Below are 15,145 nucleotides of genomic sequence, written 5' to 3'. Positions count from 1 at the left end.
AACATTAAGAAAAAGGCTTGCCACTTTATTCCCCCTAGTGGACAAAAAAGGTCCAACAATTTAGGGGACAAATGCTAAATAAAATACAAAACATGGCCTCTATAAATGGGAAATATGAAAATACACTTGTCCTTGTGTCTATCAAAAACATGAAGTACCGGTATATACAGTGGAAAATGTCCTAAACTACAGACAAGGAACAAATTACACATAGTTCAAAGCCGGGTTCTCAGTCACACATTCAAACATTCAGTCACATGCACACAACAGACATCCGTCCACTCATCATGAACAAGCTTCTCTTGGTTGGCGTTGAAGAAAAGCTAAGAAAAGTTTTCACCTGCCTCCATCAAACTGCACTGTTCGGGGATCAGCCTTGCATTCCTGTGTCTACTGAACACAGCTGTGTCAAAAACTTAAGAAAGTTGATTTTGATTTCCAAACATCGGAGGAGAGCGCTGTAATGAAAAGTCCTTTAACTGTCTTTGTCTAGTGTCGTGGTGGCCAGGGTCACTGTAGTAATGGGCTGACCGATGCCGTGCATCTGCATGCGGGTCAGTTTCTTCTGTTCACACTCGGTCACCAGGTTGTTGAGCTCAGCAGCACTGTAGCCAATCAGAGTTCTCAGGTCGCACACAAACTTGTAGACGAAGCGTTTGCCCTGCACCTTGCTGATCATATCCCCGTCGTAATAATACCTACAAGAGAAGGTGAAAGTCAGAGTGCGGCTACACAAAGACCAAATAAAATCATTCAATTAAGATTATGTTGTAAAATAAATTAAATCATGTCATTTCCAATAGCACCATCATAATACTTTTTTTTCTAAGACACATTGACACCCACACAGATTCAAGGGGTGCTCCACTGATTTGACATCAGTTTACTTGTTAAGTACCAACCAGCCTGTGAAAACAGTTGTATAATGTCTTCTGTACCCCTGGAGGAGCTTTGTTATCATCGTCATCATCATCCTCCTCTCAGTATGAGCTTGAGACTTAAAATTTCTAACAGAAAGCCTTTGTTAGAAAATGCAGTTTGAAAGATGCTATTGTGGTAAATGTAGGATCCTGTTTCTGGAGCGTGACCCCTACTAGGGACTAAAAGTGAGGCTATGTTGACCTCTAGTGCCATGATACTGATAATTTTTTAATAAGTCTTTCCAACTAAATGTAAGTACCACAGTAACCAGCCGGAGTACCCCTTGAACAAAAGAAACGGAAGAAACAAACCTGAGGGCTCTGCTGAGTTTCTCATAGTTCATAGTGGGCTTGTTCTTGCGCTGGCCCCATTTCTGTGCCACGAGCTCTGGCTGGTTGAGTTTGAACTCGCCCTCCTCACCCACCCAGGAGATACAGTCTCTTGCATCCTTGTCTGTCAGCAGCTCCAGCAGGAACTGCCACAACTGGATCTGACCATTGTTGCCTGATGACAGACGATAAACAGCACCCAGCGTAAAATGTTAGAAACAGTCATAAAGCACATTCATATAAAATAACAGATGCATTTGCATTCAGAAACACAGCAGTCAGGCTGCAACAAACAACATTTGTTATTACTGATTTATCTGCCAAATGTTTTCTCAATTAATAAATAGTTTGATTTATAAAATGTCAGAAAGTTGTGAAAATGTCTGTAACAGTATTCTAAAGGTCAAGACGACTTATTTTAACTGTTTCAAGTCCCCAATTTATGGATTAGGTTTTTTTTAATCATTTGACACAAAGAACAGCAAAATCTCACAGTTGATGTGCTATTGGCAGACAAGACAACTCTATAACTTAACCTAACAGTAGATTCACCAGTAGATGAATTGCTACAGCTGGGATGTTTTTCTGTGCATTCAGGCTGTTCAAACATGTAAAGTATGTACATAAAATGTATGTGCAGAGTACTACCTGTGCGGTTGCCAGGTGAGCTGCGCTCCTCTCCTCCTGAAATACGAGGAGCTCTGGGGCCTCGGCTCTGCTTCAATACTTTTATGGCAGTGGGTGTGCTCACTTGAGCCGGGATTATCTGCACAGCTGGAGACATGGATGGAAAAGTTGGCGATGAACGGAGCATCAAACAACAAATGGACTGCTAGCATTTTGGACTTGACATAAGTTTATTATCTCTAGAGAGCTATTACATCTGCTGGATAAGGACAATTTCTATCTTTAAATAATTTGTTCTATTCTCAACTAATTTGACTGGACAAAGACGGTCCATACCAGAGTGTGTCTATAAGGGCATTTTCAGGTTTTAAGTGTAAACATGTCAAAACCTTTAATTTCCCTTTTGGAAGACTTTAAAATAAAACACTTACGTTGATCAATGGTGACTGTAGCGTCCCCTCCTGACTGGTCCTGGCTTGCCAACACATCTGGAATAAATAAATAAAGCGATTAGGGTCTTCATTTTGACCGTTGTTGTCTCCTTAAAACACACCGTAAGTACAAAATGGTCGTATACGCTCCTAAAACAACTCTATCTGCTTACATTTGCGTAGGAGTTCCAGGTGACTCCAGAGGATCTCTCCATTGGGCACTTTCTGAAGAAACTCTTCCTGGCTGAACCCGCAGAGATCTCGGCCTGGGATGTGAATGCTGCCTATTTCCATCTCATCGATGTTGAACTCCTTCATCACCCACACTGCCCAGTGGATCACCTGGTCAGCGCTCCAGAGCACAGGGTCTGTGTAGAATGAGAGAAGCCTCATACGTTATCACACGTTTGGTATCCACCACCTTATGGGGATCGTTTTTCTCATAGTTATGTATTTTATTAAAGTATTCCTCACCATATGGTATGCCAAGGCGGACCTGCTCCTTGCGGTAGCCTTCAAGTGCTGCGGCCCAGCGTGTGACCTGCTCTGATGTCTCATCAGACAGGCCAGATCGGTCCACGGCAATGAGCTGACCCTCCTCCACCAGAGCTCCCTCCTCTCCTGCTGCATCTGGATCGATCACCACCTCTACTGTTTCTACCGGCTTCACTATTTCCAAAATGTTCAACTTCTCTTCACCTGGACAAGGGGCAAAAACACAAATGAATGAGGTTGATGAGTCAAATCTGAATTTTGCCTCGAGCACCAAAATATGCTTGTGTAATTTATGTTCTCTGAAGTATTTTATCAGTACCTGGTTTGGTTATAATCTGCAGGCTGAGCTGCACTGTGCCATCTGTCTTTACTCCCTGATCGAAGAGGCTGTGATCAGGGTGAAGCTACAAAGAACACAACAGACAAGCTGAATCACATGTGAAGACAGAGACAACTCAACATACTTTGCAGTCGAGGGGATGGCTAGCACAACCTTGAACTATGTTTTTTTCTTCTTGCAACAGCAAAAAAATATTTGAATCATACAGAGATCTTGATAAGCTCTGTTAATGTCCATTGTTACCTGAATGTCCTGCAAGCAGATGTCATATGCATCCAATGAGATTTGGATACGGGGCTCCAAAAGCTTCTTCAAATTGCCAATGGGCTCATTAATGTCGATATCTTGTTGAATCAAATCTGATGCTGTGATGGTGTGCTCCTCAACACTGAAATTAAAAAAGAGATGGAAAATAAATATAACTGGAGTTGCAGCACGTGCAAGAGTATGCAATTCACATAACCACCACCTTACTTACCCTTCCTCCAGGCATGCCTGTTTCTCCCGTTCATCGATCTCGATCTCTATCATCTCTTCTGGTTCACTCTTGGCCATTCCGTTTTATGTTGAAGGGAGCCAAGCTGATGAAAAGTAGGGAAAGTAATGAATAAGATGCTCAACTGTAATTAATGCATATTACAGCACACCAACAAGACCAAAATCATATGAGAAAGGGACAATAACACTGTCAATGTCACTGATTAACAAAAGCTTGAAAAATTAGGATCAAGACAATTCCACAAAATATTCAAAGAGACAGAATCATTTAAATCATTAAAATGAATCAACTAAAAAATGTGTTAATCAACTGATCATTTAAAGGTGGAGAAGGCAGTTTTGTAGAAAAGGTAGTTGATTGTTGAGTCTCATTCCCAGATCATGAAATATTGACACTTTGGGTTTAAATTAGGACTGAATATCAACCCAAAGCGTTGGTATTTGACGACCTGGGAATGAAACGCAAAAATCAGCTATCTATCCACAGAATCGCCTTCCCAACCATTAAGTTATTTATCAAGCAAATATGCCTTGCAAATGCAAGAAATTTCTCTCTTTTTCATATTAATGTAGACTGAAAAACGTTCTGGTTTCACACTATTTGAAACTGTATCATATACTTTTCAAAGATCTAAGGTGATGACATCAAATTAGAGCCCAACCGATACATTATCAGTCGATATTGGCCTATCACAAATATATCAATATTGGCGTATATGCTGTCCGATGTGCGCTAATATGAAAACTTTGTTTTTAGAGATTTTAAAATACAAGAAGATGCTTGGGGTGATTTATACTTTCTTATAACTAATATTTTACTATACTATACTTATAATTCCCATTTACATTTACTGTTTCAGTGCACTGATGTCATTTTAGTTTATTGCACTACAGTAAAGTATCCTGCCTGTTACATGTCTTTGTCACAACTGTTAACTGACTGATAAACACATTTTAGGGATCAGTGCAACAAAATGTGTGGATATTGACTGACATATCATAGGGGAATATTCGTATCAGCAGTGGCCCCCACAAGTGAGTATCTGTGAGGCTCTACATCAAATGTTGTTTGATATTTTGGCCAACTTTCCAAAACCACAAAATATTCAGTTTATAATTATATAAAACCAAGAAATGCAAAATAAAATGATCACAATCGATATGGTACCACATGGCATTTAAGAAAGAATGTAATTACATTAATAGCACAGTTATACTATAGCTCACTTTGAGGGGAAAACTAGTGATTATTTCGTTTATTAGTCTTTAATTGGGAGGTTTAGTAGCACACACAACTAAAAGACATTAAGAAGTGTGAATACTTGATGTCTCACTGATAACAATAGCTCGGGTTCCGCATGTTAAATGTGTGTCAGTGGGCTGAGGGTGTATGATGTAGATATGAAACAGCAGTTTGGGGGATTTCTATCATAAAGGCCTTTCAGCCTCGACTCCTCATTGGCCGTCTGGGACAGTTCACTGACTGCTCCAACTGCTAACGTTAGCCAACTCGAGGGCGAGGCTTTGGCGTCTAAAGGCCAACAGATAGGCCATAAGTTATCAAAAATAGTCACCAACCATAACAACACATCATAAACACATGTTTGGAAGACACGGAAAACTAATGTGTATACACTAGGCTACACGTGTCGACACCCTGAAGCTGGTCTACATTGAAGCAAGTTAGCTACAATCTGGTACGCGAATGCACCGCGGGGCGAGGCAGCCCATTACACAACCGACGCTCCCCGCCTGCTAAACAACGGCTAAAATATCCTACAAACGCATTGCGCATCATAACTCAAACAAATCTTCGTTATATCACACTTTAACTCTGCACGAAGAAAACTTTTAAAACGGAAATAGAATAAACGGAAACAAAACAGCATAGGGCAAATGGAAAGGAGCCGGAAATCCTGGCTAAGGTTTACAGCGCTGCAAGACTTCCGAGAGCAGCCGTGATAAATAACGATACAAGCTTCAGAGGAAAGCTACCAGCACACAGGGAGTGCGGTGTCTCTAATACACTGAAATGGTCCTCGGTTAGACAGAAACCTCGACTACAAGGAGAAATATGGATCACAAAAGCAGTTTTGTCGTCTGTGGATATATACGCACTTTGTGTTTGTAGCTGGACGATCCGCGCCGCGGCAGCCTCCCTGCTTCACTGCGTCTGCTCAGCTTTACTGTTAGCAACCCAGCTAACACTGAACTCTCTCTGGTATAAACGAGTTTATCTTCGTTATTTCTATTGTCACGGTGCTGAGAAAAACAGCAGCCGCGGTCGGATCCGTGGTAGTCAGCGTTAGCCTAGCTTGAGTGGAAGTTGGCTAATGCTGCTGTGTGTTGTTGCTTGGGGGTAGGCGGCCTCTGCCCACTCAAATAAATAGGGTTCGACAACAGCTAGCTTAGCTAGCCTAGCTAGTGGGCTACAAAATAGCGGGAAGAGAGTCCAAGCACGACAAATAGGCCCCTCACACGACCGTAATTTAGCACACTTTCTTCAGAACAAACATCTATCTCCGAAAAAACCATACCTCATCAAATTCAGGCCTTGAACGATGTTGGCGTATGTTCAACTCAACTGTGGTAGATTAGCAGCCAAATTTCACACAGTCGAGTCGTATCATGCAAGTTTTGGTCAACTACACACACGGAGGGGAGGGGCGGAGACTAACTGGAAACACACAGCTAACGTTACCCTAAAACTGATCAGGAAAATACAAGAGGCTTACATTTCTGCGATTCCGGTCTTCATTTTAGCGGGGACTTGTTCTTCCTTATCGACATTTTGGGTCGTGTTCTCATTTACACATGTGTGTCCAGCAGATTGAGTCGTTGTTTTGATAAAGTGGGCCTACGTGGTTTCCCATCAGCCTAAAGTCATGGTAGTCATCCATGTAACTTGATCACCCAGATTCAAATGACTTCACGAAAATATTGCCATGAATTCCCCCAAATGGTGTCATGAATCCTCCATTCACACTTGTTTTTATTTATTTTGAAGTTCCTGGTGTTTCCTGTAAGCCTACTGAATGAGTAGAAGGTGAAACATGAGTAGGATCTGTAAAACAAGGCCAATGGTTTAGCTATATACTGCTAAAATATACAATTTTAGATATCCACAACATGGGGGGTTAGTTCACTTGGGGCCCCTGACGTGAAAAAAAGCTGTGTGCCTCTATTCAGCTCCCTAAAGACATGTTGCACAGTCCTAGTTTTCCTTGGTTTAAGAATTTGCAAGAAATAAGCAAAAACTCATAAACTCTGACACAACCCCCTCTATAAAACCTCACTAGTAGAAATGCAGGGGCCATCTTCGAACCCCTACCGTTTCAGTAATTATCACACAGATAAATACAACCTGGTGGGGGACCTACATTATTATTGCTGGTCACTTGGTTCCTGCAGACCGAGCTCTTAAATTCCCTTGATATACAATATCCTGACTCCTGAATGTTCTGAAATAAACTATAGGTGGTTTTGTACTGTTGCATTTCTGTTAATCTGCTATTAAATATTACAGTGGTATGAAAAAGTTTAGGTACCCCTCTGAGGCTGCATAATAATTTACTCTGTCTTCACAGAAAATGATCACAGTGGCATACCATTCATCTTCTAATAAAAGCTGAGTACTGGGGTATTTTCCAGACAAAGCTTTGAACTTCATAGACCGGTGCATCCAATCATGAGAAAAGGTATTTAAGGTGGCCAATTGCAAGTTGTTCTTCTCTTTGACTCTCCCCTGAAGAGTGGCAACATGGGGGCCTCAAAACAACTCTCGAATGACCTGAAAACAAAGATTGTTCAACATTATGGTTTAAGAGAAGGCTACAAAAAGCTATCTCAGAGATTTCAGCTGTCAGTTTCCACTGTGAGGAACATAGTGAGGAAATGGAAGACCACAGGCACAGTTGTAGTTGAGGCCAGAAGTGGCAGGCCAAGAAAAATATCAGAGAGGCAGAGGCGAAGGATGGTGAGAACGGTCAAATACAACCCACAGACCACCTCCAAAGACCTACAGCATCATCTTGCTGCAGGTGGTGTCACTGTGCATCGTTCAACAATTCAGTGCACTTTGCACAAGAAGAAGCTGTACGGGAGAATGATGCAGAAGAAACCTTTTCTGCACACACGCCACAAACATAGTCGCTTGAGGTATGCAAAAGCACATTTGGACAAGCTAGCTTCATTTTGGAATAAGGTGCTGTGGACTGATGAAACAAAGATTGAGTTATTTGGTCATAACAGGGGGTGTTATGCATGGCGGCGAAAGAACACAGCATTCCAAGAAAAACACTTGCTACCCACAGTAAAATGTGGTGGAGGTCCCATCATGCTGTGGGGCTGTGTGGCCAGTGCCAGTACTGGGAAACTTGTTAAAGTTGAGGGTTGTATGGATCCCACTCAATATCAGCAGATTCTTGAGAATAACAAGAGTTACAAAGTTGAAGTTAGGCCGGGGCTGGATATTTCAACAAGACAACGACCTGAATCACTGCTCAAAATGTACAATGTTCAGGAATGGCCATCCCCGTCCCCAGACCTGAATATCATTGAAAATCTGTTGGATGATTTGAAGCGGGATGTCCATGCTTGGCAACCATCAAACCTAACTGAACTGGAGATGTTTTGTAAGCAGGAATGGTCCAAAATACCTTCATCCAGAATCTCGACACTCATTAGAGGCTATAGGAAGCCGCTAGAGGCGGTTATTTTTGCAAAAGGAGGCTCTACCAAATATTCATGTGATTTTTCTGTTGGGGTGCCCGAATTTATGCACCGGTCTAATTTTGTTTTGATGCATATCGCACATTTTCTGTTAATCCAATAAACCTCATTTCACTACTGAAATATTACAGTGTCCATCAGTTACTTGGTGGATCAAAATGAAATTGCTTATCCAAACACCCAATGATTTATAAATGAAAATAATGGAAATTGTCAGGGGTGCCCAAACTTTTTCATGCGACTGTATCCAAAGAACAAACCAATGTCTGTGATGTCATTCTGTAAATGGTTTGCAGTCATGTTTTAATTTTCTCAAAGTAAATCCACAAAATAAACTTACCTTGATGTTTGTTGGCTTTGATCATTTTACACAGGGTAAGACATTGGTGTGTTTCTCATTTTCTTGTCTGTTAAAATACTGCGCCCTGTGGACCGGTGGGATTTGTCTTTTTTTTTTTTTTTTTTTTTTTTTAATTAAACATTAAAAATATCAAATAGTGTAAGTAGCTTTAGAAAGACCATTGGGATTTAATGGAACCATGGTTATAGCCTAGTTTATGCTGTAATGAGAAAATGCTAGTGCACATTCACTTATAATACAGTTAGCTTGATATTATTTTATTAACATTTAAGAAAATGTAGAATAGTCAAATAGATTTTTATGGCTGTCCGTACATCCTCATAAAACAGGCCTCTGTGTAAATATAACTGATGTCCTATGTGATCGTACATAGTGTATGTATGAGTGTATTGTGTGAAAACCTCTCTTGTTTCGAAAGTCTTGGTCATGGCGGAAGTGACCGAAGCAGCCAAACATTTCCGCTTTAAGTGTCTTTCCTTCAAAATAAAGACCCGGCATCTTTAAGTTTTCTTTTTAAGGCATGGTAAAAGCACAGATAAATAGGATATTTGAAAAATACAGATACAGATAATAGACTGACGATGAGGCAATAAGTGTTTTTTTAATTAAACCTCTTTTATTTTAATGATAGCTTGAGGATAAATGACACAGACTAGTTCAGATGAATTGTACTGTGGTTATTGTGAGTTATTACTATTGCACAGTGGGTCAACTCGTGTCCTATTGTTTTTGTTCCTTAAATAATTCCAATTTAAATAACAACATGTTGGTAAAACAGGCTAGAAGTAAGTAGATGTGTGCATTGACTAAATAACACATGTACGGTGGGCCTTCATTTTCAATACAGTTTGATAATATAAGGATATAAGCGAACGGGAATACTTTAATATACACACCACAAACCAATATTATAGCAAAATATGGACCCTCAAACCACCACAGTTGTATCCACAACTTCTGGACACTGTCAACAAAAACTACACATTGTTTACAATGCTGTACTGAATGTTATGTTAACTTAAAGACAAAGGTAAGTTATTGCAGGGATATTGTTTTTGATTTCATTAGCTTGCCTAGGTTTTCGTAAATGTCAATATAATTTGTGCAGGTTTTGTGCCAACATTCAGACTCAGCAGACATGTTAATGGAGATTAGACATTTATTATGAAGGCGGTGGGACGGAAGTCTCGTCATTGTTGCTGCTGGTGGAGCACAGGCGAGCCAAGATGGCAGAGTACCTGGCATCCATTTTTGGGACAGAGAAAGATAAGTAAGTAGTTCACGTTCTTTTAATTAGTTATTAAACAATTATTCGTAAATTCTTCCTCCAAAGTCCGCTTTGACTAGAAATACACTGTATGGTGGTGTTTACGGTGTGTAGCTGGGGCCGATACAACGGCTTTAGCAACTAACGGCTAGTGCTAGCATGCTAACGGTAGCTAACGCGCCGCAACTGCCTGCTCCTGCAGCGTCGGTGTGGAGAACAGAGCAAGCGTGCATGGTCAGAAAAGAAAAGCGGTCACATCGGGTCACTTCGTATGAATACAAACAAAATCACTTAATGAATTAAGCTCGAAGTAAAACGATACACAGACTACCATCTAGCCGCGAGTTAGCTAATGCTAATTACTTTCCGAGACCTATAGAAGTCTTTTGTTACAGCGGGAAATACACGGATACAAACCAGCTAAGCCACCTCCGCACTGTGCTGTGCTGTAAAGTACATTTACAACCAAAACCTCCAGTTTCATAGCGTTACTTATCGTGTGGGGAGAGGAATTTAAAGCGGCGGTAATGAATGAAGGTATGTGTAGTCATTGGTCAGTGCGCAGCATTACGTTTAAAACCTAATTTTATTCCCACATCTGTTTCCATTAGCATGCTTCTTTCTTCTTTTGCTATCGGCAGCTGTTGCTATGAAACAGTTGATGCCACGCCCCGATCATAATTAAAATGTGATAACCCTGACTCTAAGCTTTTAAAACTACCGACTTCAGCTAAATGTTGGTCAATAAATCCGGATTAAATGTCGTTGGTTTAGCATACCTTTGGTTTACTCTCTGTTTCTGTAAAGCTCTCTGTGACACCCAAAATACATTTTGGAATAAAATGTGACAGATATATAAAGACCTCAAACAATTAAAAGGAAACCCATCTGCAATTATTTGTAATCATTTCTCATTTCAGCCATTTTCCAAATGAAAATGTCTCACATTTGCTGGTTCCAGTGGCTAAAATGTGAGCATTTAGGCTGACATAAAGAGGTCACCTTGGGCTCTAGAAAATTTTGATCCAACATCGTTCTTGATCTTCAACAATTATCGATTAACTATCGACTAATTGGTTCATCAAGGAAATAATCGGCTACTCTTAGGTTGCAGCCCTTGACAGATATTGGTGGGCAGTATGGCTGAGAATTGCCAATAAGATATCTGATTTTCAGTGCGATATCGAAGTAAATAATTAATTAATACCCAGCCCTAGTAGGTATAAGGAGATTTAGGAGTAAAATGGAAATGGAGTAAATTATAATTGGAGGAAAAATTGGACTTGCCCCTGCAAGATTATATCTGCAGCATGTCTTTCTTATAGATGGGGCTTTAAATTGATTAGGAAAATCTTTTATTAATTTCAAGAGGAAATTCAGGTGTTTATTGATACATATAATTTTTGTTTAGTTTCAGGTGGCATATTTATGTGTCACCAAAACATGAGACGTCAGAAGGGATGTTTGTACGCCTGCCAGAGTTCACACCCTGGGGGCCAAGAGCTCCCATAACTCAATGTACTTTGCACTGTTTTCAGTCATAACTTTTGTTGAGCAAAAACGTTTTAGTGGCATCAAGAGATAATTGAGACTGTCTGGAGAAAGAATTGACATCAGATGTAGGTTTTCAGTTCCCATTAAAATGGTTTTGTTTGCCCGGATGGATAGTCAGTCAATTCTTCTTTCAAACATAATGACAAAGTCCTAGAGAACTTTCTGTTTTGATGTTTCATCTTCATTGTCTTCTCTTTTTCCTCAGAGTCAACTGCTCTTTTTATTTTAAAATTGGTGCCTGCCGACATGGCGACCGCTGCTCCAGATTACACAATAAGCCGACATTCAGCCAGGTAAGATCATTCCCCCTCAACAACAACCATGTGGCTCTCCTTTTTTCAAATATCTTCCATGTATACTTTACAGGGTTACTGTAGACCAATCTGCCATAATGTATAGAAAAAACATTTATATTAGTACAGTGTTTTTTTAATGTCAGGTGTGACAAAATGCACCAAGATACATATTGTGTATGTTGATTTGTTTGCTGTACTTTTGAATCAATGAGATTTAGATCATTAATATTGTAATTATCGGACCAATGGATAGGATACAATGACAATTACAGTAACAAGATCATAGTGATGAAAACACAGTTGGGTGGGAGGTTTATTCTTTGCCAGAACTTAATTATCAATAGTTAAAAATTGTGACACTAGGCCTTTGATCAGTCAGCACAGGATAGCAAAGGATATTTTCAGTACCTGTGTGAAGGTATCCTGTCATTACCAAATAAAATGGTGAGGTTTGATACCCTAATAAAGCAAATCATCCCTATAATGACCGTTTTTATGTTTCAGACAATTGCCCTCCTGAACATTTACCGGAACCCACAGAACAGTGCCCAGTCTGCTGATGGGCTCACCTGTAAGTGTTTGATCCCATGACAGAGATCAGAATCAGAAATGTTGTTTTCTCACGTTTCCTCCATCTCTCATCACCCCCAATTATGTTATGCCTGTCCTTAACAGGCGTAGTGTGTGACAAGAATGAATTGCAAAAGGCCTGAATGTCATTCCTGTTTAGTTTTTTTTAATTGTCCTGCTATGATTCTCTCTTATATCCACAAGGTGCCATCAGTGACATGGAGATGCAGGAGCACTATGACGAGTTTTTTGAGGTAAACCACATCACTTTGCTGCTGGTACACTCTTTCACCTTTAAGCCTTTGTCATAAACAGCTAAAAATCAAGCACCTCTAAAGCTCACTAATCAACACATTATGTCTATTTCCTTTAATGTGTACAAACACCAAAGACACACTTCATTTTTCTATCTCATTGTTGCAGGAGGTCTTCACAGAGATGGAAGAAAAGTACGGAGAAGTGGAGGAAATGAACGTATGTGACAACCTCGGGGACCACCTAGTAGGAAATGTGTATGTCAAGGTAAGTGTTGTGCCTAAAAGCCGCAGTTGTCATGGTTTTAAGCGTGAATCCAGAGGAGAGCCTGTGACTTTTGTCTACAGTTACATTCAATCCGTGTCTTGATTGTTGTTGTAGTTCCGTTATGAAGAGGACGCAGAGAAGGCCGTGATGGACCTGAATAACCGTTGGTTTAATGGACAGCCCATCCATGCTGAGCTCTCTCCTGTCACAGACTTCAGAGAAGCCTGCTGTCGCCAGTATGAAATGGGGTGAGTGCTCCTTGATAGGATTGAGCTTATTAAGTTTACCTCACTTTGATTAAATATCTCTCACAGCGTCATGGAGAACATAAATCATAGAGGTTTCAAAACATATATTACAGACTTAAAATGAATGATAAAGTACGTTTGTGAACCGTATCCACATCAGCATACCGTCATACGCCTCAGATGTGATTCCTCTGCCATGCCGTCTTATTTTTCTCTGCTCTAACTGCTCCATATTTCCCTCTCTCCACAGAGAATGCACTCGTGGTGGCTTCTGTAACTTCATGCATCTGAAGCCCATCTCACGTGAACTGAGGAGAGAGCTCTATGGGCGTCGGAGGAAGAGGTACGAACACATCCATTACCTTTATATCAGGCACCTAATCTGTCTGCTTGCATAGTCGTTTTCCAGCAGTTAATGACCACTCCTCCCTTACTTCCACAGCCGTCACAGGTCTCGGTCTCGATCGAGAGAGAGGCGATCTCGCTCTCGGGACAGAGGTCGAGGAGGAGGAGGTGGACGCGACCACGAGAGACGTCGTTCCAGAGACAGAGAACGTTCCGGGCGATTCTGAACCACAAAGCCATGACTAGTTGTCCTTCCCTCCCCGTGTCCATCCCCAGTGTTTTGTTCCTTTTTTTTTTTTAAAGTTTGTACCCTTCCAGGTCCACTCTAGGCCTTCTTGAAAGGTACCTGATTTTGAAGCTGTGACAGCATTGAAGAACTTGTTTTTTCATGATTTCTGAAAATGACTTTCACCTCCATTAAAATTTAACATTTTTACTTAACGTGACTGACTCATGAATCTTTTCTTGTTATTACAAGTTATGTTGTAGCACTTTCCTGAATGAATTCACTGATAATTATTAAAACTAAGTCTAGTTTGGTATTCAGTCCCATAGATCACTTTTTCAAATTAACAGCCTGATGACTACATTGGACACAGATAACATAGCAGCAGTAAGTATTCCTGGACTCGGACATTACAGTCACTTAAAACCAGGGGTGGCCAAACTTTTTCTCTTGTAGGGCCAAAACTAAAACAAAATGTTGGCCCACGGGACAAAAGAAAACACATCACTGCGCAAAAAGGGTCAGAACCCAGAAATATTATAAATGGACATCTTTGAGATTCTCTGGAGAATCGGACCATTTGTGATGCATATTCAGAGTTCTGTTGACGTGAGCCATATCCCGTCAAAGATGGACTCAATATACATCATGAGGACATACAGTATACTAGGATACCAGACGCATCATATTTTTGCCATGTATGTAGCTCAAAGCTCATTCTCAGAATAGGGATTATATCTATGGCATATCTGTATGTGTCATTGCACGTCCATATTCAGTAAATATCATTACTCTAGATTAGCTACAGACCGTTTCCTCTCCATAGTGTTGTTGGAATATATCTGGTCAAATATGGATGAAAGATAACATTTTCAGGACCTATTCTGGATACAATTTAAGATCTTTGTGAAGCCCCCAAGAGCACAGAAACAATTTTCTTGATTCTCTGTTGACCTCTTGTTAATAATGTCCCAACAAGTAGGCTGATTAGTTTTGCAAACAGACATATAGCCTTGTTGAGGACTTTGCACGTCTTAAAATGACAGCAGTATACAGGGATGTATTACTCCTTATTTGACCTTTTTAAGTACAGTAGTCGGGATGATATGCGACAAATTTCTGGTGAATCATTCACTAAAAGCATGAAACGTGGAACAGTTTTGGGCCCTGAACAATTTCAGATATGGAGCCATCACCAAAATGCCACGTGGTGGCCATATTACTTTCCACCATAACTGTATTATGTATTTTGCATCACATCTCCTGAACCAAACATGATAACACAGAAAAGGGGATGCCTACCCGTGTTTTGACGTTCAAGGATTACAATGATACCATATACTACACCATGAATTGTTCAGATTAACAGTTAATGGTGAATTCA

The 15,145-nt window shown here is 40.4% G+C and overlaps 2 protein-coding genes across 4 annotated transcripts; one reads left to right on the top strand and one right to left on the bottom strand.

Moving 5' to 3' along the window:
* Positions 1 to 4: 4 nt before the first annotated feature.
* Positions 5 to 6,507, bottom strand: gabpa (GA binding protein transcription factor subunit alpha). Of its 3 annotated transcripts, none has more exons than XM_084363044.1 (10): positions 6,377 to 6,507; positions 3,622 to 3,724; positions 3,387 to 3,531; positions 3,123 to 3,207; positions 2,783 to 3,007; positions 2,482 to 2,676; positions 2,309 to 2,365; positions 1,899 to 2,024; positions 1,233 to 1,425; positions 5 to 698 (listed from the first exon to the last, which is right to left on the bottom strand). In XM_084363044.1, exons 2-10 carry the CDS (start codon positions 3,696 to 3,698, stop codon positions 476 to 478), a joined length of 1,326 nt encoding a protein of 441 aa, XP_084219170.1. In that variant the 5' UTR covers positions 3,699 to 3,724; positions 6,377 to 6,507; the 3' UTR covers positions 5 to 475. The 3 variants fall into 3 exon arrangements, with proteins under 3 accessions (XP_084219170.1, XP_084219168.1, XP_084219169.1); XM_084363042.1 differs by lacking the exon at positions 6,377 to 6,507 and adding an exon at positions 6,179 to 6,319; XM_084363043.1 differs by lacking the exon at positions 6,377 to 6,507 and adding an exon at positions 5,760 to 6,149.
* Positions 6,508 to 9,894: 3,387 nt separating this feature from the next.
* u2af1 (U2 small nuclear RNA auxiliary factor 1) lies at positions 9,895 to 13,976 on the top strand. Its single transcript, XM_084363018.1, has 8 exons — positions 9,895 to 10,003; positions 11,760 to 11,847; positions 12,355 to 12,421; positions 12,625 to 12,674; positions 12,844 to 12,942; positions 13,057 to 13,190; positions 13,441 to 13,533; positions 13,633 to 13,976. Exons 1-8 carry the CDS (start codon positions 9,960 to 9,962, stop codon positions 13,760 to 13,762), a joined length of 705 nt encoding a protein of 234 aa, XP_084219144.1. The 5' UTR covers positions 9,895 to 9,959; the 3' UTR covers positions 13,763 to 13,976.
* Positions 13,977 to 15,145: the final 1,169 nt, after the last annotated feature.

Source organism: Pagrus pagrus (genome assembly GCF_965226575.1).
Source record: "Pagrus pagrus genome assembly, chromosome: 9".
NCBI lineage: Eukaryota > Metazoa > Chordata > Actinopteri > Spariformes > Sparidae > Pagrus > Pagrus pagrus.
Note: the sequence above shows the minus strand (reverse complement) of the source record. Positions and strands in the feature narration are given on the sequence as shown.